The sequence below is a fragment of the Lactuca serriola genome, chromosome 4 (assembly GCF_051521515.1).
Source record: "Lactuca serriola cultivar US96UC23 chromosome 4, Lser_US96UC23_V15, whole genome shotgun sequence".
In the NCBI taxonomy this organism is placed as follows: domain Eukaryota; kingdom Viridiplantae; phylum Streptophyta; class Magnoliopsida; order Asterales; family Asteraceae; genus Lactuca; species Lactuca serriola.
In genome coordinates, this window is record NC_136411.1 from 217,732,970 (window position 1) to 217,755,617 (window position 22,648).

Below are 22,648 nucleotides of genomic sequence, written 5' to 3' on the forward strand. Positions count from 1 at the left end.
GATATTGTTGGAACAACCTACTACAGATCAGATCAAGAACATACCATCAAAACAGTTGGGCTATAGAGATGGAGAATAATTTCTCTTATTTCACTTTTTTTAAAACAATTACAACTAAAGATATTTAAAGCTGAACAGAATAACAAAATAAAGCTAAAAACAAGCTAGTCATGTGCACCTATCTATGTGGCCACTTAGCCACGTTATTCACCTACAAACCAGGTCAGACTATTGACCAAATCAGAATTAGTTTCCCACATTCTTCCCCCTTAATTCGGAGTTGTGTCTTCAATCATTTCAACTCCCAAGAGTTTCCTCATCTCAATGAACTTGATTCGATGTAGAGCTTTGGTTAAGGGATCCGTTCTTTGTTCTTCACCACTGATGTGGTTCACTTCAACTTGCTTCCTTTCAATACACCCAGGGATAAAGTGATACTTTGTATCAATATGTTTTCTTCTTCCGTGGAAAACCGGGTTTTGCATGAGAGCTATAGTTGACTTATTGTCCACATACAACTTGACAGCTCCAATCTTCCATCCAGTCAAATCTCTCAACAAACTTCTTAGCCATAGTGCTTGGTATGCCGCCGATGTTGATGCCATAAACTCCACCTCACAGGAAGACAATGCAACATTTTGTTGTTTTTGGGATGACCATGTGATTGGGTTATCTGATAGGTAGAACACAGTCCCGGGTGTTCCCTTTCGATCATCTAAATCCATTCCATGATTGCTATCACTGAACCCAATCAAATCTTCATCTCCTCCCTTCCGGTACACCAACCCATAGTTGGTTGTACCCTTTACGTATCTCAGGATGTATTTGACAACTTTAAGATGACTTTCTTTAGGCAACTCCATATACCTGCTAACTACTCCAACACAATACCCCAAATCAGGTCTAGTATGGATTAGATAACGAAGGCTACCAATGATTCACCTATAATTTGAAGCATTCACAGGCACACCACCTTCATCTTTAGTCAAAGCTAGTCTTGGTTCCATCGGGTACTTTGAGGGGTTGCATTCCTCCATCCCATCTGCTTGTAACACCTTCTTTGCATATCCGGCTTGGCTTATTGTGATGTTGCTTCTATTTTGTTGAACTTTTATCCCAAGATAATAGGATAGCTTGCCCAAATCGCTCATATCAAATTCCTTCAGCATTTGCTTCTTAAAAACATCAACTTGTTGCTCACTTGTGCCTGTCACGATCAGGTCATCCACATAAACTCCGACTATTAACACCTTTTTTGGTCTTCGTAGTTTGTAGACTGCATACTCTTGAGGACATCTCTAAAAACCTAGTCCCTTAAGATTTTTGTCAAGCCTCATGTTCCAGGCTCTTGGATCCTATCGCAATCCATACAAGGCTTTGTTTAGGCGATACACCAAGTGTTCTTTACCTGCAACCACAAAACCATCAGGCTGCCTTACGTACACTTCTTCCTATAAGACCCCGTTCAAGAATGCATATTTTACGTCTAGGTGGTGAACCTTCCACCCCTCCTTGGCTGCTAAAGCCAACAACATCCGGATAGTTTCCAAACGTGCCACCGGAGCGAAAACTTCATCGAAATCAACTCCCTTTCTTTGCACATAACCTTTCGCGACTATTCTGGCTTTGTGCTTGGTAACATTACCTTCTGCATCCTTTTTCAACTTGAACACCCACTTTAACCCAATGGGTTTATGGCCTTTGGGTAGACAAGTCAGTTTCCACGTATCATTCTTCTCAATCGATTCTAGTTCCTTCTTCATGGCAATTCTCCATTCATGATCACTTGAAGCTTCAAGATAGGTTGTAGGTTCCTCTCCTGTAAACAATAATTCATCTTGATCTTCTTCTAATGGTTGTGTTTCGTCATAGATGTCTTGTAGTGAGCAAAAACCATGAACTGGAGTGTGATCATATGTTGAATGGTCATTGTTGTTTCCATTTGATCCGGTTGATGAGCTTCTTGTTTGAAATGGGGCAGAAGAAGTTGAGTCACCTGTACCAATGTTGGTCGATGTCGGACTCGTTAGAGGTGATGGTGGGGTGTTTGCTTCAATGTGGGGTGTAGGGTTCCACTCTTCTTCTACATCGATGTCTATCCTATCTTCCTCAAGGACCAGCCTATCTTGGAATTCAATCCAGTCCGGATTAGGGGTAGGCTTGCTATCTTGGGGCCCAACCCAATTCCAATTTGATTTTTCACTAAATATTACATCGTGGGCCACGACTATCTTCTTCTCTCTTGGGTCAAATAAACGAAAGGCTTTGCTGACAGGTTTTGAACCAAGATATACTAATGCCCTGCTTCGAACGCTTAGCTTTGTGAGGTGATTTGCAAGTCGTTTTGTATGTGCAACACACCCGAACACCCTAACATGTTCAAGTGTAGGTTTCGTTCCCTTCAAACCTTCATATGGTGTCATGTTCTTCACGCCTTTTGTTGGAACCTGGTTTAGAATGTACACTGCATGACGTACCGTCTCACCCCACAACACCTCTGGTACGTTCATGGTCTTCAATAGCAATCGTGTTACTTCAAGAATTGTCCGATTGCGACATTCTACAACCCAATTTTGCTGGGGAAGGGGGGTAGGGGCCGTCAACTGTCTCCTGATACCTTCCTTACTACAGTAATCATTAAATTTGTTGGAGGTGAATTCACCTCCCCGATCTGTACGTAAGGTCTTTACTTAGAAGTTTATTTCACTTTCAACTTGAGTCTTGAATTTCTTGAAGGCTGTGAACGCTTCATCTTTTGTCTTGATAATAAACACCCACATGAACCTGCTGTAATCGTCAACAATCTGAAGGAAGTACCGATTATCTATGATGGTGTGGTGTTATGGGGCCACAGAGATCTGCATGCAACCATTCTAACGGGTAGTTTGCATGCCACTGAGCTTCTTTTGGGAATGGATGTCTAGTTTGCTTAGAAACTAGACAACCTTCGCATACCTATGTGGGATGTTGTATCATAGGTACACCCCGTACCATCTCTTTTCCAACCATGGATTCAATGGATCGAAAATTAAAATGCACCAATCTTGCATGACAGAGCCAAGCAACATCATCTAGACTGGTATTAAGGCATATTGGTTGTGTGGTGTGCAATATAATTTTGTACAGGCGGTTTTTTGAACATTGTACCTTCATGATAAGCCTATTATTGATGTCGTGTACCCGTAAGAACTCATGTAGCATTTTGATATTGCATCCTTCCTCCATCATCTACCCTAGGCTGAGTATGTTGCTACTTAAGGCTGGAATATAATATACTTCTACAATGACAAGTCGCTCTTTGTTTTTGCATTCCAACAAAATCGTCCCTCTTCCTTTTATCTGAATTTTGGATCCGTTTCCAAACCGTACCTGACCCGTTACCCGTTCATCCAGTTCAAAATAGTAGCTTCTCACCCCTGTCATGTGATTGTTGGCCCCATTGTCTAAGTACCGGGTGTCTTCTTCATTCCCTTTAGTAGATGGGAATACCTTGTCTTCATTCAACATTACCACCTCCTATGTTTTTTCTCCATATATAGTTAATAGTAGAGCCGACTCTTCTTCATGGGCTTCAGTGAGATTCACATTAGCCTCCTTGCGTTTTCGATGTGGGCACTCAGAAGCATAGTGCCCAAATGTTTCACAGTTAAAGAACTTTATGTGCTTTTTATCTCTACTCTTCCATTTGTTGTTGTTATCACACGATGGTTGATTGTTTCCACGGCCACCTCTTCCTCGAGTGCTTGCTCTTCATGACCTCCACTTCTGCCTCCTCTCTCATGGTGAGACAATCCCTGTCCTCTTCCAGCCACAGTGGAGTTTGCCCCAACCGACTTTTGACTGTTTTGCCCTTCAGATCAAGTGAGTAGTAGACTTGCATCACCACTTGAGTTCTCACTTCAAAGTCTTAGTCGGTCCTCGTAAGCTTTTAGTCTTCTAATCGCCTCTTCAAATGGCATCGTATCCAAGTCTGAATATTGTTCGATTGATGCCACCAGTTGAAGATACTTTTCAGGGACTGAATCAAGTAACTTTCTCACAGGTGTACTATCTTCAAGAGTGGCACCAAGGCTGTTGTACTTTGAGTGCATCCCACTCAGTTTTCCTACAAATTCATCTATGGAGTCTCCGTCTTTCACCCGTAGGGCATCAAATTCACTTTTGAGTGAATGTAATCTTGCTTTCTGCACTCGATCAGCACCAAGATATTGTGTTTTGAGTGACTCCCAAACATCTTTTGCTGTTTTCTTTTGCTTTCTGCACCCGCGCCATCTTGTTCTTCTTTTCATCTACAGTCACTCCGACTGGTGTTTCAATGGATTCCCATACTCCATGAGCATCCATGATAGCCTCCATCTTTATAGCCCATGTAGTGTAGTTTGTTGAAGTCAACATCAGACACTGGAATGAAACTCCACCATTTTCTTTCGTGATTTGCTGGCTAGAACCTGATATGTCTTCGTATCGGATGTACTTTGGCATGAACTAGAGGAAGCTATGATACCAAGTGTTGGAACAACCTGTTGCGGATCAGATCAAGAACATACCATCAAAAGAGTTGGACTACAGAGATTGAGAATATTTTCTTTTATTTCAATTTTTTTTTAAAACGATTACACTAAAGATATTTAAAGCTGAACAGAATAACAAAATAAAGTTAAAAACAAGCTAGTTATGTGCACCTATCTATGTGGCCACTTAGCCACGTTATTCACCTACAAACTAGGTCCGACTATTGACCAAATCAGAATTAGTTTCCCACAGTTATAACAACTGATGATGCATTGAAACTAGAGACAGTTCCAGAGTGGATAGTTATTGTAGGAAGTCGTTACATCCGACTTCAATTTGGTGATGTCTACACAACTTTAGGAAATAAGGTGAGGATGAGGCTTCTTATATTTCTAAAATCTTAACTTAAATCGAATTCTTGGATTAATTTGGAAAGAACAATGACATGTAACAGTAGATGACATCAGTTGTATGTATACCGCTAAAAAGAGTAAAGTAAGTTCTTATTTCTTATAATTTACCATTTTTTTTACATTTTTTTATAAAATTGATGTTGCATTTGTTTCATTTATGTGTATGTGTGCGATTTTCTAAATGTCACTGTTTGACTGTGTGTATGTGGGTAGAAGAATCGTACTTTACAATGCTTTATTTCAATCATATTTTCTTTTATTCTTTTGTTGTACGACACCTTTTGTATTTATTAGCTATAAATGATATAAAAACCCTATAGTTATATGTTCTTAGGTACTCAAAGAGAGCTTTAAAAGTTATTATGCAGTAATTGATGAATTTACCAACCCTAACTGATCTTTGTTTTTTTTTAATTATGGAGTGCTTATTTAAAACAATTAACGATGTTGAATATATAATTGCAGGGACAATACTCATTTCATCATATTTTGGTTTTGATTTATTCGGCATAAAAATGGTTTTCTTTCTAGAAAGTTTTATAAGTTGGCTCTTAAATACGTCAAAAGTTGGATAAGATCTTAAAACACGTTGTTGTTGTTGTTGTTGTTGTTGTTGTTTTTAAATTCTTGCAAGTGTTGTAGAGGTGACAAATTACTGATTTACCTTTTTCAATGTAATGTTTGCTATGTAACTTTACCTTTTTCAGTGTAATGTTTGCTATGTAACTAGTATGAACACCCCCTCCATATGTAATATCCTTTCACAACAATTATAATATGATTTGTTATTTACTACATCTTGAAATAATGAAAAAAGAAGAAACATAGCCCCAACAGCACATCAAATTCTATCTAGTTGATGATGAATACATGATTATTGTGACAACAAAACATAATTTACTTATTTTAAATCAAACCTACAAATATCCATTTTCGTTTGATTCAATGACCCATTCCATTAAAACTCTTGTGAAAATGCAGCCTAGATAAAGATTGATCGTTAATTTAAATTATTTATTATAATATTTACTTTATTTTTCCTGAAAAAGTTAATTTTAATTCAAAATAATTGATGATTTTGTGACGTGGGAAAAGTCATTAATGGGCATCATCATTTAGTACATTTTTGATATTTATAGTTGGTTAGTTTGTTAAATAGTTAGTTAGCTTCAGTTAGTATACCTAACCACAGTTAGTTAAATAGTGGTTAGATGATCAGAAGTATAAATAGCTTTGTAATATGTAATTCAATTCATTCAATCATAATACAAGAAATGATTTCATTCTCTCTCTCTCTCTCTATCTCTTTCTCTCTCTCTCTCTCTCTCTGTAAACTTGAAATGGTATCAGAGCAATTCCGCATTGAATCTTGTTCTTGATGATTTCATTTGTATTGAAATCATTCTAATTTCCTTTTATTCTTGACTAGTTATCGTATTTGATTCACCATTGATTGTCTCTGTAAAATTCCTTAATTGACTCAATTTGTTCCATAATTCATGATGAGTTTGGATCCTACACAAACTGTTATTTCTGATTCTTCTTCATTGAAAGGAAATGATTCTCCAAATATGTTTCTAGTATCAACATTACTTACTGGTAATGATAACTATCTTCAATGGAAGTTTTCGATTCAGCTAGCTCTTGGAGCGAAGAAGAAACTTGGTTTCATTGATGGCACAAATGAGAAACCATCGACTGGTGAAAGCGAGATTGCAGATTGGATAAGTACTGAATGTATGGTGAGATCGTGGTTATTGAACTCAATATCAAAGGATATTTCTGGTGCGTTCATTTTTGCTACAACAGCAAAGGAATTGTGGAATGAATTGGGAGATCACTTTGGGGAAAGTAATGGACCACTGATTTATCAACTACAAAGACAAATTGCATCAATTACTCAAGGTAATAGTTTTCTCTCAAAGTATTATACGAATTTGAAGCAGCTATGGGACGAATTAAATTGTCTTGTTCCTCTTCCACCATGTAACTGTGGATCTGTAAAAAGCATATCTGAAAACATATCGATGACACGTCTTATGCAATTTCTAATGGGCCTTAATGATACGTATGATAATTTACGTAATCAGATCTTAGTTCTTGATCCATTACCAACTGTACACAAAGCTTATTCCATGGCCTTATGAGTTGAAAAACAGAGAGAGGTACAAATCAATTTTGCTGCTCCTACAGAGATTTCTGCTATGTTTGTAAAATCTTCAAGTTCAAACAGTGGTTTCAAGAAGCAAAATCCAACTCAATTAAAAGGAAAACAAGATTACAAACAAAAGAATCAAAGTGATCGTTATTGTAATTTTTGCAAAATCACAGGTCACATGAGAGAATCATGTTTCAAATTGAATGGTTACCCTGATTGGTACAAAGAACTTAAGGATAAAAAGAAGTCAAACTTCAATTCTGCACATCTCGTTGATGGAAATTATCCAGGGTTACAAGAAAGTCCAATAAGTGCATAAACAGAGCACACTTCAAATGAAATGGAAACAAATGGATCATTCAACTCTCTAATGGAACAGTTCAGCCAATTTCTCAAAACAAACAAAAATGTTGATCCTCATACTGCAAATTTTACTCATTTGGGAGACTTTTCAGGTATGAAATTGGACTTCTCTCTTCTTAATTCTCTAAGATCTGACATGATGGATAAAGATTCCTGGATTCTAGATACCGGAGCTACTGCTCACATGTGCAATAACTTAGAATCCTTAAATACTTACAAATCACTATTGAAATTTACTCCAATATTTCTACTAGATGGTTCAATCAAAACAGTTACACACAAAGGATATGTTAATCTCAGTTCTAGACTAGTGCAAGAAAATACTCTTCATGTTCCTGATTTTAAATGCAATCTTTTGTCTGTAAGGGCATTAGCTACTTCAGCAAAAATTGAATTTATATTCAGAACTGACCATTGTATCTTGTAGGACCCTCTAACTAATGAGATTGTTGCTAGAGGGAAGGTCATTGGGAATCTATACATTCTTGACAAAGAGTCAATTTCAAAGAAATCATGCAATTCTTCATCATTTGTTTGTAATTCTGTTGTTAGAAAGAATAAGGACTCCTATGTAATCTGGCATTATAGGCTTGGTCATAGTTCAGAGTCTGTATTGAATAAGTTGGATTTTGTTCCTTCAAAGTCAAAGGACGATGTAAATCCTTGTATTTCGTGTCATCAGGCTAAACAACACAGATTGCCTTTTGCTTCTAGTGTTTCCAAGAGTACAAATATTTTTGAATTGGTTCATATGGACCTTTGGGGACCATATAAAACAAAAACCATCACCGGAGATCATTACTTTCTTACAATTCTTGATGATTGTTCAAGGGCAACATGGACTTTTATCATGAATGATAAAGTTCAAACCTTTATTACTATTTCTAATTTTTTGGCATATGTTAAGAATCATTTTCAAACTACTATAAAGTTCATTAGAACTGATAATGGTTCTGAATTTGTTAACAACAAATGTCAACAACTCTTCCAATCATCTGGCATAATTCATCAGAAAACTACCAGCTATACTCCTCAACAAAATGGAAGGGTAGAAAGGAAACATCAGCATTTATTACAAGTTGCAAGATCTCTTCTGTTTCAGTCAAATATGCCTATTAAATTTTGGGGACATGCTATTCTTATGGCAACATATATAATAAATATGTTACCAACAAGTATTCTGGATTGGAAAACTCCTTCAAGTGTTCTCTATAAGAAGGAACCTTCATATTCAAATATCAAGGTCTTTGGATGCTTATTTTTTGCTGCAAATACAATACCTCATAAGACCGAGTTTGAATCAAGAGCCAACATATGTTGCTTCATTGGTTATAATCAGGGACAAAAGGCATATAAACTATATGACTTAAATGAAAAAAAGTTCATAATGTCAAGAGATGTTATCTTTTATGAAAACATTTTCCCATTCCAGAAAACACAATTCAATGACCATTCTGAATTTCCAGTTATGCCAAAAATACCAATTGATGCTGATATTGAAGTTCCTTCTAATTCCCATACTTCTCAAATACCTGATTTACCCTTTGAGTCTTCACAAAATGAAAATTTTATTCCAGTTGAAAATGAGTTTTTACCAAATCATGAATATGATCCTGATCATATAGACCTTGAACAACATGAAGGGGTGCCAAATTTTCTTCATCAACAAGACAATATGGAGGGTCAAAATAATATTAGAAGCAGCAAAAGAGCAACAAGAAATCCTACATGGCATAGAGATTACATCATGCATTGTTTAGAAGGGTCTTCACCTCATACTCCACCTACATTTCCTTATGTAGAATCTGAAAAACTTACTTCATGTCACAAAAGCTTCTTGACATCTGTTTCATTAATAAAAGAACCATCATCCTATGATGAAGCATGTGAAAATGTTGAATGGATAAAGGCTATGCAAACAGAACTTAAAGCACTTGAAGACAATGAAACTTGGACAATTGTACCCTTGCCACCAAATAAGAAACCAATTGGGTCAAAATGGGTTTACAAAGTGAAAATGTATCCAGATGGCACTGTTGAAAGGTTCAAGGCAAGACTTGTTGCAAAGGGGTACAACCAAGTCTATGGTATTGATTATGTGGATAGTTTTTCACCTGTAGCAAAAATTGTCACAGTTAGAATTCTACTTTCTTTATCCACATCAAATGACTGGCCTCTTCATCAATTGGATATAAATAATGCATTCCTTCATGGATTCCTGGATAAGGAAGTGTATTTGACCCCACCACAAGGATATTCAAAGGCTAAAGAAGGACAGGTGTGCAAGCTGAATAAGTCATTATATGGGCTCAAACAAGCCAGCAGACAATGGCATCTTGAATTCTGTAATAAAATCATTGAATTTGGTTTTAAACAATCTCAACATGATCATTGTTTATTTGTTAAAGGAGAAGGTGAAGAATTTATTGCCTTGGTTGTCTATGTTGATGATGTTTTAATAACAGGGACAAAACTAGAGAAAATTGATGAAGTAAAGGAGTATTTACACAAAGCATTTACATTTAAGGATTTGGGACAAGCTAGTTATTTCCTTGGAGTAGAGTTACTGAAGACAAATAATGGCTTGTATGTAAATCAGAGAAAATATGTCCTAGATATATTGGGAGATACAGGGTTAAGTGGAGTAAAACCAGCTTGTACACCATCTGCTAAAAATGCTCAGTTATGTTCTGATAAAGGAGCATTATTACAAGATCCAGAGAAATACAGAAGACTTGTGGGCAGATTGCTTTATCTAAACTTCACAAGACCAGATATAAGTCATGCAGTACAACAATTAAGTCAGTTTTTACATGCACCTACTGACTTACATTGGAAAGCAGCCATTCATGTCTTAAAATATTTGAAAGGAACTCCTTCAAAGGGTCTATTTTTTCCAAAGAATTCTTCACCAATAACCATTAATGCTTATAGTGATTCGGACTGGGCTACTTGTACTGATACAAGGAAATCTCTCACAGGATATTGTATTTTTCTTGGTACATCATTGATTTCATGGAAAACAAAAAAACAAAAGACAATTTCAAGGTCATCTTGTGAAGCAGAATACAGAAGTTTGGCATCTACAGTTTGTGAATTAATGTGGATTAGTTATATCCTTCGAGATTTAAAAATAAAGCTCAAGATTCCTATTTCTCTATGGTGTGATAATAAAGCTGCAATTCATATAACAGAAAATCCCATTTTTCACAAAAGAACAAAACATTTGGATATCGATTGTCATTTGGTTCGAGATCAGTACAAGATTGGATTTGTATCACCAAAGCATATTCCAAAAAAAAACCAACTTGCAGATGTATTCACAAAAAGTTTATGCAATCCTCAGTTTCAGAATCTTGTTTCCAAGTTAAATCTTGATGATATCCATCAAGTTTAACTTGAAGGGAGGATTTTGATATTTATAGTTGGTTAGTTTGTTAAATAGTTAGTTAGCTTCAGTTAGTATACCTAACCACAGTTAGTTAAATAGTGGTTAGATGATCAGAAGTATAAATAGCTTTGTAATCTGTAATTCAATTCATTCAATCATAATACAAGAAATGATTTCATTTTCTCTCTCTCTCTCTCTCTCTCTATCTCTTTCTCTCTCTCTCTCTCTCTCTCTCTCTCTCTGTAAACTTGAAATACATATTTGTATTTGTGCAAATGAGAGTAATCTTCAAGCCGGTAGTAGGTTTACTTATTATTATTTTTTTTTCTTATGATTTTAATGGTTAATAGTATTATTATTTCTATTGTCATAATTATTAAAAAAATATTTCAATGTTTAAATATTGTTTCAAGACGGTAGTAGGTTTACTTTTTTGTTCTTGTTTTTTGTATTTATTCTGATTTTTAATGTCGTTTTTAGGGCGTTACATTTTTAATGTCTCTCTTTTGGGGCATTCCATTTTATACAGACCAATGTGCCATGTACGAAACTCAAGTTATATTTTGTGAATGAAGAGGAAGTAGTTTAAACATAATTCTCTTTCAATCTTTAGAAGAAAAAAAACTATTTTTTCAATAATGTATCAAAATACTTTTCAATAATATTACATTTTGTATATTGGTTTTCATCCACTCATGCATAAGCCTAAACAATTAGGAACGTCTACGCATGATACATTCAAAGGGTTGTTTCGGTTACTGAATTTTGTTGTTTTTGCTATTTAAGTTTGTCATCTAGATACAATTCAAGCGTTGCTTTTGCTATTGTTTTAGTTACTAGGTTATGTTGTCATTTGAATTGTGTAAACTATAAACGTTTGATTAATTTTTGTTTTAGTAATTAGTAACTAGGTTATGTTATCATTAGAATGTAAAATAAAGTATGGTTGGAGATGCATGGTTGTTTGATTTCTTTTCATCCAATTTTTGTTTTTCTGTCAATCTAAAATCGAAATCCATGCACCAAATGCATCACAATTATGTATTAGCTTGTATAATTAACACCATAATGTTTAAGCAGTCAAACTAGGAACTACCAAGAAACACCTAAAGGCTACTAAACATGTTTAAGCAAATCGTATCATAAACTATGGAAAACATAATGTCAAAATTTCAAACACAAAGAAAGCACTAGGATCATGTAAGCATATTTATCAAGAAAATTTTCAAGGCATTACAACTATTGATTCTAACTAATTAACAACTAGTATAAACAAAAGTTATCATTGTATACCTTACCAATCAAATCTAAAACACGCTTCTTCACTTTTTCATCATCATTACAAGCGACTCGAGCATCTCTAAACACCGGCACACACTTATCTTCCGCAAATTTTTGACATTTCATTCTCGATGCTTTGAAACAGTCCGCCATTTCTCATTCTTCGCACTTTTCTCTCTAGATTACTTCTTCTTTGTATACACCACCGCCGATCAGAGATTTCCACCATGGTGGGAGGCACTTGTTGGAAGCGCTGACGGAGGACGTAATCCGAACACCGGCCTCGCATTGTTGTATGATATTCGACCCATACGATTTGTATGCGGATTCACAAGATGGAGGGTCCTTGAAACCGAGGACGACAATATCGTCTGTTCCGGATCTGGATTTGGCTTGTATGGGTCGTCGGATGAGAGGTATAGGGCGGTCGAAGCTAATTAGGGATTCTGCAGGTGAGCAATCGTATGCATTTATGCACATTCTTCGCTTATCTGCCTCCAGAGTTGGAAGTTTGCCTGAAAACATGAATATCTCGAGATTAGTTTATATTGGTGTATTTATGCTATGCCACGTCATGTTAACTACTTCATTATTAGTTAGACTTTTGTTTTAATCAGTTAGGCTCATATTAGTTTAGCTCATGTTAGTAGTGCACATTAGCATAGATAAGTCTGATATATATATATATATATATATATATATATATATATATATATATCATTTCCAGTTGGATGAAACATAACAGAAAAGATTCTTCCTTCATTTTGTGAATTGCAACATGGGCAGGTGTATTTCAGAGTAAATATGATTCACTGTTGTTGTGGAGGTATGCTTCTTTTTCTGCCTTTTCACTTCAATTCTTGAACAATTAAGATACAATTTAAGAATTTCGTTTTGCCTATTTCTGTTATTTTCTTCATTAGTTATACACAACATTTAGGTCCCGTTTGATAGTTTCTGTCTGGGAAAATGTTGTCTGGTAAAGTGTTGTTTGAGAAAGTTTTCTGATTGAGAAAGAAACCATACTGTTTGATTGTACATCTGATTGACTGTGCTGAATGATGAAAAAAAGTTATAAGTCAATAAAAAATAAATTTTAAAAAAGTTATTTAAAAAAATTAATAATCCAATAAAGAAAGAAAGAGGCGGGGATTGGTGTATAATTGTCTTTCCAGCCCATTCAGCCAGAAAGATATGATTTTGGGGCTTTCTGAGAAAGACATATCTTACCGGGAAAGACCCCTTCTTTAGTGCAAATCAAACAGTCTTTCCGGTCAATTCAGCCAGAAAGATCTATTTGGACCTGAAAAGATTCGTATCAAACGGAGCCTAAAGTAAACCCAAAAAGAAGGATGGATAGTTGTTGTGTCATCTGAACTTCATAAGATGTTTACCCCGTGGGAATTAGATTTGACAAGGTCAACAATGAAAAGAGGTATTTGATTATTATTGTTTAAACTTACTTTCAATTTTTAAACCATTTAGTGTTATAGAATTGAGAGCTTATTAGAAGTGGTTTAAACCTAACACTCAAGGTCTCTTTTCTTCCTTCATAGTCATTTCTCGATTGCATTATTATTCTCTTCATCATAATCGATTTTGTTTATCTTTATATTTCCATTCATTTCATTGTTTTCAAGGTTTTTTTTTGTATATCGAACTTTGATTCATCGACATAGTCTGCAGATTAAATATACATATACTTTAAGACCTGGCCTTGGTTTTATAATTATCGTAAATAGTAGTTTAATTGCTAAATCAATAAAAATAAATATTAGTTCAAGGCCAAATCAATACTATGATGAAAGTACTTTAAGTTTTTCTATATTTTTCTCTGATTTCTAAAAATATTTTTATAATGATTTGTAATTATAAAAAATAAGGGCTTAAGTGTTATTTTACGTGTATTTAACATCATTGAACAATGTGGTGCAGTTGAGTTGATAAAGATGAAACCTGGAAGAACTGTGATAATCCGTAATGCAAAGATTGTTATGTTTAAAGGGTCATTTTACATGTATTTTACTTGTGTTTAGTGCGATTTACTGGTTGTGTATTGATCTTCTATGTGGTTTTTTTTTGTTATAATTATCATTATGCTTTCCCTATTGGTTCATTAACATCAATTAATCATGTGTTAACACATTTGATATTCAGTAAAGTAAACGTTTATTTGGCTCCTCTTTAACCATTATATTTTTGTAACAACGTAAATTTCAAAGCAAAAATTTCATTTTTGTCTCAACCGTTTTCACATAAAATATTTTATAAAATATCCAACATTAGTTATCAAAACATATCGTTTCCCAAGATCACAAAAATCAAATCCTCTCTCTAATGTGTACGAGTCACGTCGGCGCCTTTCCACGGTCCTCGCTAATAGCTGAAACACATAACACAACAGCTGTAAGCATAAATGCTTAGTGAGTTCCCCAAAATACCCTTACACACATACGCCTTTCCAGGCCATACTCAACACAACCTTCCGGTCCATGTGTCTCAGGGGACTTCCGTCCCAGTCCTAGTAGACCTTCCGGTCCTACTCGTATCGACCTTCCGGTCCATGACTCCCTGACCTTCCAGTCCACGTCATAATGCCTTCCGGCCCATATCATACATAACATACATATCACATACATAACGCATACAGAACATGCAACACAAAACATGCATCTCATAACATACAAGACCTTCCGGTCACACATAGGTACCTTTCCAGGTACAGTATAGTGAGAAGACTCACCTCTGGTATCTCGGTAAGTCTCTGTCTCGGTAGAAACGTGATCTAGCCTCCGCCTAATCACATAAAGCCAATATTCCCATAAATATAACTATACTCCAACCTTCCTTAACATCCTCAGAAGGGTAAAAGACCATTTTACCCCTCTCCTGGCTCAAAGGCCTTACTGTTGACCAAACCCTAAAGTCAACAAAAGTCAACTGTCAAACTTTGACCTAACTCGTCGAGTGCACTTGGGCGACTCGGCGAGTCTACACGTGTCCACTGACCCTCTTAGTCCCTTTCTTGGCACGTCGAGTCCTTCTCTTTACTCGACGAGTCACACCTGGCATGAATCGTGGGGCTACCCCGACTCAGCTCGCCGAGTCTCAAGAACAACTCGGCAAGTACCGCCTTGAACCCCAATCCTCTAATCCTTTTCTGACTCACTGAGTTATCCCCCAACCCGGCAAGTCTACTCACAGAGCTATTCACGTGAAACCCTAACCCTACTCGCTGAGTCTCAAGAACAACTCGGCGAGTTCATGCCATGCACCATCTCTATTGACCTCCTAGGGTCAGATTTGTGCCCCTAATCCACATAACTGGCCTTCCCAAGCACGAAAGTCACGTAAAGCTCGAAACTTGATGCTTACATATCAATATAATAGCATCCAATGGTGATTTAGTCCCAAAAATGGCAACCTAAGTCCAATAATCCCAAAATGACTCATAAAGCTCCATGGGATAAAGTCTCTGGACCTCTTTGAGTCCAGATCCAAAGCACAAACTCAATAGGGGACTAAATACTCTACATATTCTTCTTCTAAAGGGTTTAAAAACCCTAACTCTATGAATCAACACCCAAAACTGGAGAAGGTACGAAGGAATACCTTAATATGAAGCTTTTGATCTCTGAAGACACTAGATTTGCACTTCCTTCAGCCTTCTTTTGCCTTGGTCACCTTCTCCTTCAAATTTCACCAACAAATGATCAACAATGGCCTCTCTTCACCTCACAAGAGATCTAGGACTCTCTCTGGGGTGTGGTAGCCGAAATGGACGGCCATAAGGGCCTTTAAATAGGTCTCAAACCCTGGAAATTAGGGTTTCATTAAACAGCGTGGACTCGCCGAGTCCACTCATGAACTCGCGGAGTCCAGCTATGAACTCGCATACGAATCCGCGACCATACTCGACGAGTCTATACATCAACTCGCCGAGTTCCCCCACAAAACCCAAAAATAAAGGAACAAAATCTCATATCTGGAAATTCGGGTGTTACAATTCTCCCCCAGTAGAACCAGACTTCGTCCCCGAAGTCTTTTACCGAAAACAACTCCGGATGTTGCTCCCGCATCTCTGACTCGGACTCCCACGTCAGCTCGGACCCCTTCCGATGCTACCACTGAACTTGCACCAATGGCACCTCCTTGCTCCTCAGAACCTTGATTTTCTGATCCGGAATCATGATTGGTCTCTCGGCATAATTCAGGCCCGCATCCACCTAAATATCCTCCAGAGGCACTACCGCCGACTCGTCGGCTATACACTTCCTCAACCGAGACACGTGGAAAGTATCATGAATCTGGCTCAACTTCGCAGGTAGCTCCAGACGATATGCTACTCTGCCCACCCTCGCGATCACCCTGAAAAGACCAATATATCGGGGCCCCAACTTGCCCCTCTTCCTGAATCGGATCACTCCTTTCCAAGGAGAGACCTTCAGGAGCACGAAGTCGCCGACCTGAAACTCGAGCTCGGACCGGCGTCTGTCCACATAACTCTTCTGCCGACTCTGAGCGGTCAACAACCTCTGTTTGACCTGCTGGATCTGCTCTTTCGTCTGAAGCACAATCTCGGTGCTGCCCATCACACGCTGCCCTACTTCTCCCCAGCAAATGGGGGTTCGACACCTCCTCCCATACAATAGCTCAAAGGGCGGCATGCCAATGCTCGAATGATGGCTGTTGTTATAAGAAAACTCCGCCAAGGGCAAATACGTGTCCCAACTCCCTCCGAACTCCAATACACATACCCGAAGCATATCCTCGAGCGTATGAATCGTCCGCTCACTCTGCCCGTCCGTCTGTGGGTGGTATGCGGTACTGAAATGTAGCCTCGTACCCAACTCCTCATGAAACTTCTTCCAAAATCTGGAAGTAAATCGTACATATCGATTTGAAACAATCGAGATCGGAACTCCATGCCGCGATACCACCTCCCTCACATACAACTCTGCCAGCCTCTCAGCAGAAGAGCTCTCACTGATAGCAAGAAAGTGAGCGCTCTTCGTCAACCTGTCCACAATTACCCAAATTGCATCGACACCCCTCGCGGTCCTTGGCAATTTGGTGATGAAATCCATGGTAATCTGTTCCCATTTCCACTCGGGAATCTCTAATGGCTGCAGCTTACCATGTGGACGCTGGTTTTCGGCCTTAACCCTGCGACAGGTCAATCATCTCTCTACAAACCATGTGACATCCCTCTTCATACAGGGCCACCAATAATCCTTTTTTAGGTCCAAATACATCTTAGTGGCCCCGGGATGGATCGAGAATTTCGATCGATGAGCCTATTCATCAAAATGGTACGCGTTCCGCCCATGGACGGTACCCATATCCGACCCTGAAAAGTCATAAGCCCCCAGCTATTGGTAACGAATTCTGATACCAGCCCGACAACTCGCTCTCTCTTCTGGCTTTCTGACCTCACAGCCTCAGCCTGGGCCCCACGGATAGCATCCAACACCGGGGTCATCATTGTCAATCTCAAACAAACATCCCGCAATGGGGCGCCCTCCGCCCTTCGGTTCAGAGCATCGGCTACAACATTAGCCTTGCCCGGGTGATACAGGATCTCATAATCATAATCCTTGACCACGTCCAACCACCTCCTCTGGCGCATATTCAGGTTGGGCTGATCCATCAAATACTTCAAGCTCTTGTAGTCCGTGTATATCGTACATTGAACCCCATAAAGATAATCTCGCCAGATCTTAAGGGCGAACACTACCGCTCCCATTTCCAAATCATGAGTGGGATATCTCGACTCATGAGGCTTAAGCTGCCTCGATGCATACGCTATCACATGCCCCCTCTGCATAAGCACCGCTCCCAATCCGGATATCGATGCATCACAATATACCACAAAATCCTCCATCCCTTCCGGAAGGGCTAATACTGGGGCCTCGCATAACTTCTGGCGAAGTGTCTCAAATGAGGTATGCTGCTCCGGACCCCATCAAAATGCAACACCCTTCCGGGTCATCTTGGTGAATGGCACAACGATCTTGGAGAAATCCTTAATAAATCTCCAATAATAGCCGGCCAATCCCAGAAACTCCTGATCTCGGTGGGTGATCTCGTCACCTCCCACCTCATGACTGCCTCAACCTTGTACGAATCGACCAATATCCCATTCTGGTTGACGAGATGTCCCAAGAACTGAACCTCTCGTAACCAGAACTCACACTTGGAGAATTTGGCATACAGCCTCTCCGGTCTCATAACTCCAAGGATCTCCCTCAAATGCTCCTCATGTTGTTCTCTGGACCTCGAATATACCAATATATTATCAATGAATACGATCACCGACCGATCCAGCATCGGCCTGCACACCCTGTTCATGAGATCCATGAACGCAGCTGGTGCATTGGTGAGCCCAAAAGGCATCACCACAAACTCGTAATGCCCATAACGAGTTCTGAATGCTGTCTTCTGGATATCTTCATCCCGAACCCTCATCTGATGATAACCCAACCTCAAGTCTATCTTGGAGAACCAAGATGCCCCCTGTAACTGATCGAACAGATCATCGATCCTTGGCAACGGATACCGGTTCTTGACCGTCAACTTGTTCAACTCCCGGTAATCAATACACATCCGGTGTGAACCATCCTTCTTCTTGAAAAAAAGGATCGGCGCTCCCCAAGGAGAGCTACTCGGTCGAATAAACCCCTTCCCCAACAGCTCTTGAAGCTGCGAGGATAAATCCTACATCTCTGGCGGCGCGAGGCGATAAGGCGCCTTGGCGATAGGTGCTGCTCCCGGAACCAAATCGATACGGAACTCCACTTGCCTCTCCGGAGGCACGCCCGGTAGTTCCTCGGGAAAAACATCCGGAAACTCGCACACTATCAGAACCTCATCAATCGAACTTGGCCTCCCCGCGACCACTCGTGTGTCCATCACATAGGCTACGAATCCACTGCAGCCTTGCTGCAAACTTTGTCTCACCTTGGCAGCCGAACAAAACGCTGACCCACACAGGGTCCCCTCGCCATACACCGTAAGCATTCCCCCACTAGGGTCTCGTATCGTCACCAACTGACGCTCGTAGTCTATAACAGCTCCAAATCGGCTTAACCAATCCATGCCTACTATAACAAACACGTCCCCCGTCGCAATCGGGACCATATCTATCGGGAACTCCACACCGAAGATCTCAAGGATACACCCTCGAATCACCTCCGAAGCATACACTGCTCGCTCATCAGCTATGGAAACTTACAGAGGTCGACTCAATGCCTCTCGACGGATACTAATGTGCTGACTAAATGCCAAGGAAACAAATGATCGACTCGCACCCGAGTCAAATAATACCAAAGCAGGTACAGAACTCACAAGAAAAGTACCTACGCATATCATCATATAAGCACAATATCATAAACAAAAGATAAAATACATAATACATACCAGCCACAACATCGGGCGCCGCACGGACCTCCTCCGCAGTCAACTGAAAAGCTCTCCCACAAGCCTTCGGAGCCTCGGCCTTCACCGGTCGAACCTCGGTAACCCTAGCAGCAGGCACATATCCATGTGCTGATCCCTGGTGTAGTTGTGGGCACTCGGCCTTCCGATGGCCGGTCTGGTGGCAATGGAAGCAAACCATAAATCCCTTGGGGCAATCCCTAGCGATATGCCCCTCCTTGCCACATTTGTAGCAAGCACCCGATCGACAGGCTCCCTCATGACCCTTGTCGCACTTCCTGCAAGTGCGGCCCTTCTGGCCTCCGGTCCTCGAATCAGCGGACTTGGTCCGCTTGGCTGCCGGCTGAGACTGAGCCGGCCGCCAATCCATCCTCTGAGACTCGGCCTCCTCCCTGTCCTGAGTCTCCAACTCAATCTCCCTCTTCCGGGCATTTGCCTGGAGCTCAGCAAATGTCTGGTACGTCGAGTTCGACATGAACTCCCAAATGTCCCTCCCCAGAATACCCAAATACCGGCTCATCCGTTCCTGCTCAGTAGACACCTGCTCAGGGCAGAACATCGCCTTCTCATGAAACTTCCGGGTGACCACAATAACCGAATCATTATCCTGCTTAAGGGTCAAGAACTCCTGAACCATCCGTTCCCTCTCCATCGGGAGAACATACTCGTCTCTGAACATGGTGGTGAACCTCTCCCAGGTTACTGCTGAAATCTCTGCAAGAGTAAAGTTCATTGTCACGAACTTCCACCAATCCTTCGCTCCCAAGCGAAGCTGGTTCAAAGCGAACCGTACCCTCAGATGCTCCGGACATGAACACGTATAGAAGCATCCCTCAATGTCAGCAATCCATCTCATCGCAGCTATCGGATCCTGCGTCCCATCAAACTCGGGTGGCTTTGTGTTGCTGAACTACCGGAACAACAACGAGTCACCTCCCTGAGGCCTGGCAGCAGCCACAGCTGCTGTAGCTGCAGCGGCTGCGGCCTCAGTCACTGCGGCGTACTGCTCATCAAAAGTCTCCAACAGCGTGGTCTTGATAGACCCAAACATCTCTGGAATATCGGCCCTGATCGTCGCAGCCACCTCATCGTGGATCATCTGACGAAGCTCGTCCTCACTCACACCGCTCGCCTCAGGTCTGTGGCGTGTCCCAACCATGATGTCTCTGAAATACGACAAAAATTATCAGAGACTCGATCGAGCATACTCATACTCGATGACACGACCCTACCCGTCCTCCGTTGTCCAAAAGATTCTTACTTGGAATGTCCACTGATCCGGTGTCTTCAGTGGTACGGGCCCAATACTACTGACCACACCGCATCAGCATTCACTCCAAGTCCTCCTCCTTAGATCCTGGATTACGAGTACTCTACTCTCATGAGCTCCTAACTGCTATCTACTCGCTCTCAAAGGATCTCAGCAGCAAAAATCTCCTAGGCTAAGGCATCACAAATCAGGCCACTCTAGTCCTAATATGTATACCTAGCCTACTCTAGCATGCATAATGTAACATAACATATCTCATAACACATAATGTAAGGGTACTTTTGGGAATTCACCGTTCGGGCGCTGGCTGATCGTACACACGGCTCTACTCTGTTTGTCTCAAAACTCTTTTTACTCTTTACAAAAATTTTACTTCATTATTAAAATTTTCCTCAAATCCTCTGTTTGAGTTCAGATGCGCCCGAAGGTGCATCCGAATCTCTCAAACCAAGGCTCTGATACCAACTTGTAACAACGTAAATTTCAAAGAAAAAATTTCATTTTTGTCTCAACCATTTTCACATAAAATATTTTATAAAATATCCAACATTAGTTATCAAAACATATCGTTTCCCAAGATCACAAAAATCAAATCCTCTCTCTAGTGTGTACGAGTCACGTCGGCGCCTTTCCACGGTCCTCGCTAGTACCTGAAACACATAACACAACAGTTGTAAGCATAAATGCTTAGTGAGTTCCCCAAAATACCCGTATACACATACGCCTTTCCAGGCCATACTCAACACGACCTTTCGGTCCATGTGTCTTAGGGGACTTCTGTCCCAGTCCCAGTAGACCTTCCGGTCCTACTCGTATCGACCTTCCGGTCCATGACTCCCTGACCTTCCGGTCCACATCATAATGCCTTCCAGCCCATATCATACATAACATACATATCACATACATAACACATACAGAACATGCAACGCAAAACATGCATCTCATAACATACAAGACCTTCCGATCACACATAGGTACCTTTCCAGGTACAGTATAGTGAGAAGACTCACCTCTGGTATCTTGGTAAGTCTCTGTCTTGGTAGAAACGTGATCTAGCCTCCGCCTAATCACATAAAGCCAATACTCCCATAAATATAACTATACTCCAACCTTTCTTAACATCCTCAGAAGGGTAAAAGACCATTTTACCCCTCTCCTGGCTCAAAGGCCTTACTGTTGACCAAACCCAAAAGTCAACAAAAGTCAACTTTCAAACTTTGACCCGACTCGTCTAGTGCACTTAGGCGACTCGGTGAGTCTACACGTGTCCACTGACCCTCTTAGTCCCTTTCTTGGCACGTGGAGTCCTTCTCTTTACTCGACGAGTCACACCTGGCATGAATCGCGGGGCTACCCCGACTCAGCTCGCCGAGTCTCAAGAACAGCTCGGCGAGTACCACCTTGAACCCCAATCCTCTAATCCCTTTCTAACTCACTGAGTTATCCCCTAACCCGGCAAGTCTACTCATAGAGCTATTCACGTGAAACCCTAACCCTACTCGCCGAGTCTCAAGAACAACTCGGCGAGTTCATGCCATGCACCATCTCTATTGACCTCCTGGGGTCAGATCTGTGCCCCTAATCCACAGATCTGGCCTTCCCAAGCACGAAAGTCACGTAAAGCTCGAAACTTGATGCTTACATATCAACATAATGGCATCCAATGGTGATTTAGTCCCAAAAATGGCAACCTAATTCCAATAATCCCAAAATGACTCATAAAGCTCCATGGGATAATGTCTCTGGACCTCTTTGAGTCCAGATCCAAAGCACAAACTCGAGAGGGGACTAAATACTCTACATATTCTTATTCTAAAGGGTTT

General features: G+C 40.1%; 2 protein-coding genes across 2 annotated transcripts; both read right to left on the minus strand.

Moving 5' to 3' along the window:
• Positions 1-269: 269 nt before the first annotated feature.
• On the minus strand, positions 270-863 carry LOC145099185 (secreted RxLR effector protein 161-like). Its single transcript, XM_079036777.1, has one exon. It carries the CDS (start codon positions 861-863, stop codon positions 270-272), a length of 594 nt encoding a protein of 197 aa, XP_078892903.1.
• A 3,036-nt stretch (positions 864-3,899) lies between these two features.
• LOC145099187 (uncharacterized) lies at positions 3,900-4,289 on the minus strand. Its single transcript, XM_079036778.1, has one exon. It carries the CDS (start codon positions 4,287-4,289, stop codon positions 3,900-3,902), a length of 390 nt encoding a protein of 129 aa, XP_078892904.1.
• Between the last annotated feature and the right edge of the window lie 18,359 nt (positions 4,290-22,648).

What these genes read in the sequence shown, in the direction of transcription:
- LOC145099185 (XM_079036777.1), bottom strand. Translation starts at nt 863, where the DNA reads ATGGAGTTGCCTAAAGAAAGTCATCTTAAAGTTGTCAAATACATCCTG.
- LOC145099187 (XM_079036778.1), bottom strand. Translation starts at nt 4,289, where the DNA reads ATGAAAAGAAGAACAAGATGGCGCGGGTGCAGAAAGCAAAAGAAAACA.